This window comes from Lipotes vexillifer, unplaced genomic scaffold, assembly GCF_000442215.2.
Source record: "Lipotes vexillifer unplaced genomic scaffold, Lipotes_vexillifer_v1.1 scaffold690, whole genome shotgun sequence".
Taxonomy (NCBI): domain Eukaryota; kingdom Metazoa; phylum Chordata; class Mammalia; order Artiodactyla; family Lipotidae; genus Lipotes; species Lipotes vexillifer.
The window spans coordinates 249,390-261,575 of NW_006798376.1; the positions used below are offsets into that span (position 1 = coordinate 249,390).

General features: G+C 35.5%; 1 protein-coding gene across 1 annotated transcript in view; it reads left to right on the forward strand.

Annotated features, from left to right (window-relative positions):
* The window catches only part of PCDH15 (protocadherin related 15), a gene marked incomplete at its 5' end in the record, with an annotated part of 299,765 nt that overhangs the window by 232,946 nt on the left and 54,633 nt on the right, over positions 1 to 12,186 (forward strand). The window contains one exon of the mRNA XM_007470315.1: positions 9,516 to 9,731. Coding sequence (XP_007470377.1) covers positions 9,516 to 9,731 — 216 coding nt within the window. The remainder of the gene's footprint in view (positions 1 to 9,515; positions 9,732 to 12,186) is intronic.

The window sequence follows — 12,186 nt, forward strand, 5'->3', positions numbered from 1 at the left end:
GCAGGAATGACTTAGGGAACTGGGGAACTTTGCATTTAAGTCAATATTGATTAAAGTTTAATCAAATGTTATGAATATGCTAAATCCCAAGATTATGAAATATCAGGTAAGTGAATAAAAAACATAAAGGCCATAAAAATGAAGTTTTGATATTTAAATCTGTTATCTTTTCCAAAAACATAATGAAGAACACAAATCTGGATTTTTATCCTTTAACCACTACTGGGCTGTGTAACCTTGGACAAATTTCTTAATTTCTCTAAGCATCATGTCTACAAGTGATGACAGTACTATCTAACAAATTTCTTTTGTTATAAATTTTAAAAATGCATAAAAAGCATGAACACAGTGCCTGTCTCCCAGAAATCTCTCAATAAATATTCACAGTCATTATTAGTTATTTTATCTGAGTCGTTCTTTTTACCTATAAGATAATCATAATCTCAGACTCCAGATGTTCTTAATTCAGCATGCACAGTGCATATAAGTTATTAAAAACACAGTTCTGTTGAATGCTCAGGTATTTTATCATTGCCCTTGAAACCAAATAGTGGGCATGTCTTTCTAGAACTCACCTTTAGCATCAGTATGGACCACTAATTTTTCTTCTTACCTTAATGGTAGAATAAAGAATAATTATAAAAGCTGAAAGTTAATATTAAGATATTATCCCAATGAGAAGTAATCAATATAACTTTTTCAACTTACGTATTTTAAATGAGGTGGTCAGTTCTCTTACATAAGCAATGATCATATTGATATTTTTGAAACATATTTATAAGTTTTAAATGAGTAGTATTATCTTAACACTGCATTATGAAGTATTTTTGTATATATTTTATTTATCAGTAATTGTCGATAGCTTGATTTTTCCCTTTTAGGAAGCCATAGCAAATTTAAGAAGAAAAAAATCTCTATATATACAGGCATGACGTCTGAGAAACAAAGCCTAACAGCACAGCTAGGAGAAATTTCAGCCTTCAGATAGTACCAGTATCAACTTATCCAGAGGACAGTTTTAAAAGAATATTTTTTAAAAAGGGCATATTGGGTTTTTTTTTTTTTTTTTGGTCCTTATCATACCATACCATACCATAGCAAACCACAAAATTGGGTGAGGTTATCTTCAGTAACTAACATATGTCTGAGAAGTAGAAAAAAATCTTGAAGTTCTTTTAACTAAAATAGAAACGTAATTAAGATATCTGTAAAATTTCTTAAATAGGCTTTTTCAGAAAGAAGGTACTAAAGCCATATAAAAAAAGTAATCCCAGACTGGAAAAGTCCAGCAATTTAAGAATGTTAAAGACATCCCTTAAATTCCCCCCTTGTAGATAGACGTGGTCAAAAATACCATTTCTCCAAGAACAAGTATTAATAGAAAATTCTGAACGCAAAAAATTTATCTTTCAAGTTTATAAATGAACTATCTGTTAAAAAGTTGAAAAATGAAGCAGTCCTTTCTCTGGCTTTAATGAATCACAGCATGACACTTCATCTTTCCTGGCATCTCCTGAGCATATTAACGTTATGTTAATAATCATCATGAAAATTAGGGATCACTAATGAGAAAAGGAAAAGAACACAGTGAAAATGTGTAATCTCACATACATTTATAAGGGTCTGATTAGCACTAAATGCAATTAAAATATTGAATTCTCTTTCAACATGGAGCAGCACGACCAGGATAAGGATATAAACAACTCTGTTTCCTGCCAGTGTTTGTGTTCTGCTTTGTCCTGAAAGAGAGATGTGGAGATGAAGCTACTTGTCTTAATTTAATTCCTACTGAACTCTGATAGTATCTGCACAGAAGGAAAAAATTGAGAAATATTAAAGTGCAATTCTTAATGAAATCTGTCGGCTTAGTACAGGGGCTATCTCTGAAGCAAGGAGCCTGGAAATAATCTTCACCCCACCACATACTTCTCTAGGCACAATAAGTCTGTTGGCAAATCCTGCATGGGCCTTAAAGTCAAAGATTAAAAGCTCTGCTCACCAACTGTGTGATTTGGGGTCATTTACTGAGTCCTCCACAGTTTGGAATACCATTTACAGAATGGCTTTAATTCCTTCTACCCACCCCAGAGTTAAGAAAATTAAATGATACTCTATTCATAAAGTGCTTAGCCCAACGCAGGACACTCGTTATACCTTCAGATTATCTCTGATGTTTTCCCAGATCTTTCCTGATTATAATCTTCTATATATTATTCTTTTTCAGTGCTGACAGTCAACCTACATTTAATTATTTCAATCATTGTCAGTGCCAATTATTCATTGGCTGAAGAACTATTTAGATTAGAGCAAGTTAGCCAAAGGCAATTAGGTAAAAGACAGCTTGGCCAATGCTATTTTTTGGCCAAAACAAAACAAACAAACAAACACAAAAATAAAAACTAGCAATTTTATTACATATAAATGCTATCTAGTAACTGTCTTTCAAGCTTTAACTTTGATGTTCTGTGGGGTGGTTTTACAAAATTTACAGCTTTTTTTCTCTTTGTAAATAATTTTACTTGATTATCATAATTTTTTTTTTTTTGCGGTGTGCGGGCCTCTCACTGTCACGGCCTCTCCCGTTGCAGAGCACAGGCTCCAGACGCGCAGGCTCAGCGGCCATGGCTCACAGGCCCAGCCGCTCCGCGGCATGTGGGATCTTCCCGGACCGGGGCACGAACCCGTGTCCCCTGCATCAGCAGGTGGACTCTCAACCACTATGCCACCAGGAGAGCCCCGATTATCATAATTTTTTATCTTACTCTTAATTCTATGTTTTATCTGAAATGGAAATATACTCTCTGTTTGAAATAAACAAAATTCTCAATGGCTGATTAATGATTGAGAATACTAGTTATAAAATCATAAAGATGACATGATCTCGATTGTTTGTGCGAGGCACTCCATTTCACACCTCAGTGAATATTCAACAGCCACCCTATTCAGCATGTCCTATTTTTCTCATTTTACAATGAGGAACTAAGCCCTAGAAAGTTATTTGCCCAAGCTCATATAGCTAATAAGTGGTAGATTCAAGCTCACATCCGTCACTTCTAAATATTGATCTCTGGTATTCTTCTACTGACATTTCAGCCAAACATTATTTGACCACTTGTTGGACATGATATTAGAATAAAAGATATGAATAGAAACACACTTTATTTGTAATAAAGACACTTAAATATTGTAATATGCAAAGGTAAATGCTATACTAAAAATAATATAAAATATACTACTGGAAACACGTAGGTGGAAGCAGCACTCCCTAGGGGAGTCAGGCCAGCCTTCAGAAAAGCAGTAATTTAAGCTGAGGTTTTAGTGCCTTATTCAACATTACATATATTCAATGTGTGTGTGCAAACACGCATGCCATAGTATAGTCCAGGAGTGAGTATCATGTGGCCTAGCAGACAAGAGACATTTAAGAAAGAAGCCATGTGTGCAAAGGCCTGGAATCATGAAAGAACATAGATTGTTTAGGAAAAAAGAAGTAGGTAATGTGATTGGTTTTGGAGAAATATAAATAGAGTAAATGTAGAGCAAGAAATTGAAATGTTAAACTAGGATCAGATTGTGAATATTTCATGGACTTGTCTTAAAGTTCATCTTCTGGGAGGTGTGAGTTATCAGTCATTTTTAAGCTATTGCTGAATTTAAAAATGTGATAGGAGAGCCTGATTTTGGGCAGCATCAGCTTCATGGATAGTCACTGAAGTGAGAAGGATTTCATAGTAGAACTCAGAGGGCTTGCTGATGGACTGAGAGTAGAAAGGCAAGGTGTGAGATAAGACGGTTGAAGTGTCTACTGAGATTTTTAGCTCAGTTCAATCCATAGGTACTGATGCCCTTACCAGGCAAAGAGAAGACAGAAGGAGGATCAAGTATGGTAGCCAGAAGAAGGACTAGGAGGGTGGGAGATGAGAAGAAACTAAAATTGGTTTGGATTGATCAAATGTAATGTAACTAAGGAAGAACCAGAAAGCTAGAGATAATGAATACGTCATTTAATTTCTTTTGAATACGGAAAGATTTAGGATTTGTAACTACAGAATTTCTGCAAAAGTACAAATTTCTTAAACATTTTAATACAAGTAAGTTTTCAGTAAAAATCCATAATATTTTATGATCCAATATCAACTTTATTTTATTTTATTTTTTTTCTTTTTTGCGGTACGCGGGCCTCTCACTGCTGCGGCCTCTCCCGTTGCGGAGCACAGGCTCCGGACGCGCAGGCTCAGCGGCCATGGCTCACGGGCCCAGCCGCTCCGCGGCATGTGGGATCTTCCCGGACCGGGGTACGAACCCGTGTCCCCTGCATCGGCAGGCGGACTCCCAACCACTGCGCCACCAGGGAAGCCCCCTCTTTTTTCTGTTGTTTAGTGGAACATATCGTTCATTTATTTTATGCTCTCTGTCCACTAATTCAAATATCTAAAGCCTTTGTGGGTTCTACTTTCATTTTTTATCACAAAAGACTCTTTATTCGAGGTGTTTTGTTTCTTGTTCATTTTGAGAATTATTTGACTTTAAGTTTTCATCTTTCTTGCAACTTATTTGTTAGAATTCTTTGAGGCATATGTTGGAGGTAGCTTTTTTGAAAAAGTGCTTGCTTCTGTGAGAAGGCTAGGCCATTATCAAAGACCAGTTTCTCAAATTCTCAGTTGTGAGTTTTCTGTTCATTCAGGTAGAGCTCAGGACCACTGAATTTACAAATTGAGAATACTATGCTTTATCCTTGAGTTGAGGAAATTGGTAGTGTGTGAATAAAGGCTGCAAACTCTGATGAAGGCTTGTGTTGGTTATGGATTGAGTCTCAAGGAAGTTTTGGGGTTTTTTTGTTTTTGTTTTTTTATTGTTGTTGTTTGGTTGGTTGGTTGGTTGTTTTTTCTGTACTGCATTCAACATCAAGGTTTAAACCAGGCAGTTTTCTTTTTAGTTTTGGGTGGTAGTGGCAGTGGTTGCTGGAAAGGAGAGATGACTTTCTCATTCACCCTTAAAATGAGAATTTAGCATTCTTGAGAGTGGAGTCTTATTAGACTAACTTCTATGCGTGGGCCTTCGGTCTTGCCTCCTATTCTCTGAACCACTCAAGACCTCATAAATTAAATTTTAAGTTCACCTAGATCAGAAGAAACCCTCTGGGTGAAACTACCATTAGTACTAAGCTGTTTGTATTCTTGCTTTCTCTTGGTTGTTGACCTGCATATTTATTTTTGTCTTTCTGTCTTCTTGATATGTCTAGGAAGAATTCTGAAGATCATTTATCTACCATTTAATGTTGTTTTCACTGGGATTTTAGTCCTGGTACTTATTCTGACATATTGAATGTAGTGGTTATAGTATAGGTTTTAAAATGCGACTTACCCAACTTTGCTATCAACTATCTTTGTGATTATGAGCAACTTACTAATCTCTCTGTGCCTCCATCTCTTCACCTATAAAATAATAACAATAAAACTTACTCAAGGGCTTCCCTGTTGGCGCAGTGGTTGAGAGTCTGCCTGCTGATGCAGGGGACATGGGTTCGTGCTCCGGTCTGGAAACATCCCACATGTCGCGGAGTGGCTGGGCCCGTGAGCCATGGCCGCTGGGCCTGCACGTCCGGAGCCTGTGCTCCACAACAGGAGAGGCCACAACAGTGAGAAGCCTGCGTACCGAAAAAAAAAAAAAACTTCTCAAAAGAAAGGATGGCATGAGATTATGTATGAAAAGTATTTACATAGCACCTGGAAAATCATAATAGCTCAATAAAAGTTAGCTCGCCACAGCAGCTATAACATAACATTACACAAATAATGTAAATGGACTTTGTGGTTTAAAGAGCACTTGACAGGTTGTTAACCTGAGACTGACCCAGCCTCAGTCACTGACTTTAAGTGGACCCTCTGCAGTTCAAACCCAGTTGTGCAAGGGTCAACTGCATATAGGTTTTTATTTTAAATCATGTGTTTATTGAAACTGAATAGACAAAGTTAAACTTAATAATCCTTTAAATTGATCATAAGTAGAGTACCTACTGGAATTTTTATCATTCATGTTTTAACTTGTTAGTTTCAACTATACTTGGGAGAGAGGGGGTAGATTTGAAAGACTGCTAATGGTTCTGGCAACTATCCTCATGTGTGTTTTCTGAAATAAGATCTTTTCAGATTCCAAAGAGGATCAAACCTACTCAAAGATTAAAATTTTAAAGTGGAGTCATTACTAACAACATACATATGACAGTAAAGTTTTATATATTTGAAAAAAAAAAAAACCCACAAAAGAAGCAGACTCACAGATATAGAGGACAATCCAGTGGTTACCAGTGGAAAGAGGGAAGGGGAGAGGGGCAATATAGGGGTAAGAGAAAAAAAAATGTGGTTATAATGGGATTATATAAAATCATCTGTGTGAAAGTTTTGAAAATTGTAAAGCACTATAGAATTTAAGAAATCTTTCATTCAATTAAAAAAAAAAGGTCCAGTAAACATGATTTTTTTAAACCCTGTATCTCATTTTTGACAATTTGCTACTAATGTACTAGGGAAAATCATTTAAAAAAGATATTTCTGAGTTACCCAAACTTTTGTATTAAATGATTATTTGTTTCAGGAAAAGTATGTTTAAAAACACCTTAATCTGTTAAGGTAAAATATGGCACTTTGTGGTTATAATAATTTAATAAATTAGGAATAGAGCAAAGTGAAATTACTTGTTTATTGAAATGGAAGTTAATCAGTAAGAACTGTGCAAAGAGGCTTAATATACCAAGCAATCATGATGATTTTACTTTAACTGCCTTTTCTTTTCTAAATGTGATTATGTTGTGTTACAGGGTTTATTTTAAAATATTGAGGTTTAGAATCTTACAACACAAAATTGAGTAGAAGAAGTCAAACAGGAAACAGACCATGTATTATGATTCCATCAATATAAAGTTTAAAAATAAGCATAACTAATCAATGGTGTTAGAAATCAGGATAGTGGTTTCTCTGGCGAACTGGGTATGGCTGGAAGGACATGATGGACGTTCTGGGATGGTGGTAATGTTTGATTTCTTGATGCAGGTGCTGGTCCATTGGATGTGTATATTTTGCAAATTTTTATTGAGCTGTGTATTTATGATTTTTACATTTTTGTGCCAGTTTCTTAAAACTCAATAAAGTTTGCATTAATGGTAAAATGTTTATTTCAGGGGAAATATCTATGTTAATCATAAGTGAAAGGATAATATTCAGCCTAATCTTTGACTGATGCAGCATGTCTTAAATTTGCTCACAGTATATGAAAGAAATATCTTTGATTACTTAATTCAAACTGATTTTAATTTTAGTTGGGAATGTGCTTTTTATTTCTTATTTTATACTTTGTTAAATGAATAAAAACCTGGATTCAGGGCTTCCCTGGTGGCGCAGTGGTTGAGAGTCCGCCTGCCAATGCAGGGGACACGGGTTCGTGCCCCGGTCCAGGAGGATCCCACGTGCTGCGGAGCGGCTGGCCCGTGAGCCATGGCCGCTGGGCCTGCGCGTCTGGAGCCTGTGCTCCGCAATGGGAGAGGCCGCAGCGGTGAGAGGCCCGCGTACAGCAAAAAAAAAAAAAAAACAAACAAAAACCTGGATTCAAAGCTTAAAAATAAACACTTTGATAACTATTTTTCTTTCTTTTTTTTCTCTTTAGTATTAATGTGACCTATGTTGGAATCTAATTACTATTCCTCTAATGCAAAAACTAAGCTCTGCCGTTTATGTAAAACATATGTAACATTTAAAGAGATGAGCTGGTAGCTCGAGCTTGTCCTATTCCAAAGCTGAGAATTTTAATTTATGAATTTCAAGAAATATTTTATGCTGAAGCAAAATATCTGGATTTTTTTTTACTTTAAGTTACCTTGTCTAACAGATAAATTTATCCTGAAATGTCTTAAATGGTTAAGCACATATATAGGATTTAAAGCTAGAGATTCAAACTTATGCTGAATCTCAACACACATTTGCTATTATTTACTATTATTGTCATTATGGGTAGCCCAACTTTACCACTTACTTTGTAGTCTTTGGCTATTTACATTTAATAAAAAATTCACATTTCACTGCCTTGGTCATATTAGCCTCATTTCAAGTGTTCAGTGATCATATGTGGCTAGTGACCACTGCATTGGACAGAGGACATGTAGAGCATTTCCATCATTGCAGAAAATTCTATTGGACAGCACTAATTTATGTAACTAGAATAGTATATTCCTCAGAGAGTTTTAATTTTGTTAAAATTATTTTTGTAGAATTATTAGCATTGTAATGGTAATGGTAAATCATAAATGCTTGATATCTGATATTTAACAATAGTATTTAATAAAATAAGAATAACCAGATAATAAAAATAGTAATTATAATAATTAAAATATAAATGTTACCCATCTAGTATCATGAATAAAGTTACATAGCCTTGTATAAATTCACTAAAACTATCTTATCCACCATTTCACTTTCAAATATTTCACTGTGATATAATTTTCAAATTGGCATTCTGAAGAATTCCCCTGAAGTAGAAACCATAGAGCCAGGCTAATATTATTATGCTCACAGCTTTATTTTTAAAAAAGTATTCTAAGCAACTATTTCTTTTAAAATTCTAAATGTGAAGAAACCTCAGCATGTAGAACATAAGTACCTACAACCAGGAAAAAAATTAATCAGGATACAAGCTGATGAAAAAGGAAGCTGGATTGGTATTCTAACCCTCTCTAATTTTGATATGGCACTAAGTAATTAGGATCTCTTTATATATATATCTAGATTTAGGGCTTCCCTGGTGGCGCAGTGGTTGAGAGTCCAGCTGCCGATGCAGGGGACACAGGTTCGTGCCCCGGTCCAGGAAGATCCCACATGCTGCGGAGCGGCTGGGCCGTGCCCCGGTCCAGGAAGATCCCACATGCCGCGGAGCGGCTGGGCCCGTGAGCCATGGCTGCTGAGCCTGCGCGTCTGTAGCCTGTGCTCCGCAACAGGAGAGACCACAACAGTGAGACGCCCTCGTACCGCAAAAAAAAAAAAAAAAAAGATTTATTGTTTAAAAGATCTGAACACTGTCCTGTTGTCATTTGAGATATTTTAATACATTATTTTTTTCCCTTTAGGAAGTAGGTTAGATCAAAAGCACAATCACATGCTATGCCTATTACACAAGACAATGTTTAGGTAAACAGTTTCATCCTTAAACCATTTTGGATCTCAGCCCAGAGTTGAACCCATGAAACATGCCAATCAAAACACTTGGTTCATCAACTGGACTGAGTTAGTGTCTGTGTCCCTTGTATTCACAGTTTAATAGTCATTATCCTTCTCATAATAGCCATTCAACCCTGTGTACACAAAGTCTATAAATCTATATAACAGCATCTAGAAAAATATAACCTTAGGAGGGCTTTATTGTGTTATTATTACACAAGAAATACAAACTGTCTTACAAACATAAATAAGCCCTTTAATAAAGGTTATTTTTTTCCTGCTTATTTATAACCTGTGTTTTTTCCCTTCTAGGCTACTGATAAAGATACCGGCAATTATAGTGCCATGGCATACAGACTCATAATACCACCAATTAAAGAGGGAAAAGAAGGATTCGTGGTGGAAACATACACAGGACTTATCAAAACGGCTATGTTGTTCCATAATATGAGGAGGTCTTACTTCAAGTTTCAAGTCATTGCAACTGACGACTATGGGAAGGGCCTAAGTGGCAAAGCAGATGTTCTTGTGAGTAGATAAAACTTCAGATAGGTGGGCACATGCAAGTACTAACCAGGGGTCAGTGTTTTAATTCCTAGAACTTTTAAATGTTTGAAATAGGTCTTCCAAAACATGAATGTGATTAATTTTCATCCAGGTTGTTAATATGTATAGTTTAGAATATTAAAAAATACTTTGTTTCTTTTTTTTCCTGACATTTTGGAAATGTACCGTATCATTTTTAAACATGACTGTGACAGCAATGTCTTAAGCACTAGTTTCCTGTTGGGTCTACAGATCTCAATTTTAATATAAAATTGGCTGGAGCTACTTAAAATTTTAAAATGCTTCACAGAGTTGTGCTACAGAAATTAAAATGTGTGAAATTTTTATTACTGTTTACTTTTAGGCCTTTTGTAATTAAGAAAACAAAAGGAAATGTATTAGAGCAAATTCATGTTCCAGCAGAGGTGACTTCCTTGTTTTACCAAAATCCCCACTGATGACATTGGTGATCCTTGACAGAGTTATATTTAGCTTCAGTCAATAATACCACTTTTCTACTCTGACTTTTTCTTAGGCTGTACACAAAGTCAGTGGTGGGTCATTACCAAGGGCAGTCTGATATTGGCATTTATTCAAAATGCTCAACACCAAAGCATTTATCCTATGGAATTGCTACCAACTTTGGAAGTGTGGATTATTTAGACTTTTTTCTGATGAAATTAGTAAAAGTTATAATTATCATTACCATTGGAAATACTTGTCACATAAAGACAAAATCAAGTATAATTTTTCTTTTGCTGTTTATACCTTACTGTATCTTCAGTTTACACTGTTCTCCTAATCTAGTTATCAGGACAATATTAACCATCAAATAGATGCAGACTCAATCAAATATTTTTCTTAGGTAATGGTGAAGACCAATCACCATAATTGTGGTAGAAATGAAGACCAGAACACTCTCATTTATAACAGTAAAGCTGCAATAGAATAAACAAAGGCCAATCCAAGCCAAAATGCTTTTGATATAGAAGATATTAAGGTTGGCATAGATTTTCTGATCAAAATAAGATCTGTAAACCTTATATAAAATAATGTTATTTCTCTTCCTGTTATTTAAGATATGCACATTGTGGTCTTTAAGGCAACATAATAAGGATACTACACTATATAATTAAAATATATAATTAAAATATTACAATAACATAAACAAAACATAACTATAGGTTATATATGTAATATGTACATAAGCAATGTGAAGTTTATAGATTTCTCATTTGGACTCTAAACTATTGTGAGGAAATTTAAAAGTATATCTTTAAAGTTATCCAAAATATATTTAGAAAGATAAAATTTAAGGTAAACATAATGTGATATATTTATTAACCACAATATGTATGTGAGGAACCCTTCCTAGCAAAATGATATTTATTATAAAGTCAGAAATCCTTTCAATCAAGAGAAGGGAGATGTAGAGAAATAAGATTTAAGCAGAGGGAACAACACGTGCCAGAACCAAGAAGGAAGGAAAATCATGACAGTTCTGAATGAATGATAGATATTTACTCAGCTTGGGAGAGTGAGGGACAGAAAGTGAATGAGAGACAGGGCTGGAGATGGAAGTAGGTGGTCCATATATCAATAAAAGATGTAGCCCATATTAAAAATATTAGAACTTTTTCTTAAAATAATGGGAAATCATTGAAGAATTTTTAGTAAAGGTGAGTGAAGATATGATTTTTAATTTAGATAAAACTTCCTTACTTAATGCAAATCTGGTTTCCCCCTGAGGCTGCTACTTCTACTGCTGCCTTCTGAAGCAGTAGCTTTTGTTTGTATTCTTTTCTGTTTTTGTTTGTCACAGACTTCATACTATCCACTGCCAGAGTAGGATCCTCAATGTACAACATCACTGCTTCTAGACCCTCCTTCCTAGGAATCAGCCTTGATTTTCATCATCTGACTGTCACTCGCTGCCTCACTTTATTGCTGGGATCTCCCAAGCCTTGGGTCAATCCCCAACATATCTCAATGAGTTCCCCTCTTGAGTTACTGTTAACTTTCTCCAACAATCCTCCTGTCCTAAGTTTGAACAATTTCATTATATGCAGAGATGATTCTTCCAGTGTTCTGAACTCACAATCTCTTGAATGCCCTTCCTTCAATGGCTTTACTCTCCATCCTACTGCAACCACTTAAAACGTGAGTTATTTTTGCCATTACCACTTACGGCACCCCCTCTGTAACCTCCATTTCAAACCTCCCATTCTTTGACCATCATACTAGGTCTGTTCAGCTAACTCCAGCACTCTTCTATCTCCACTAAGACCTTCAATCTATTTCCTGTTTAGCCTACTATGTTTTCATTTTCCCTCTACCCCTCATGTTTTCTCTTTCCTGCTTGCCAGATTTATAGTGCATTATTAATTATTACAAGCACTCAATCACATAAAAATGCAACTTCCTTGCCCTCTTTCCC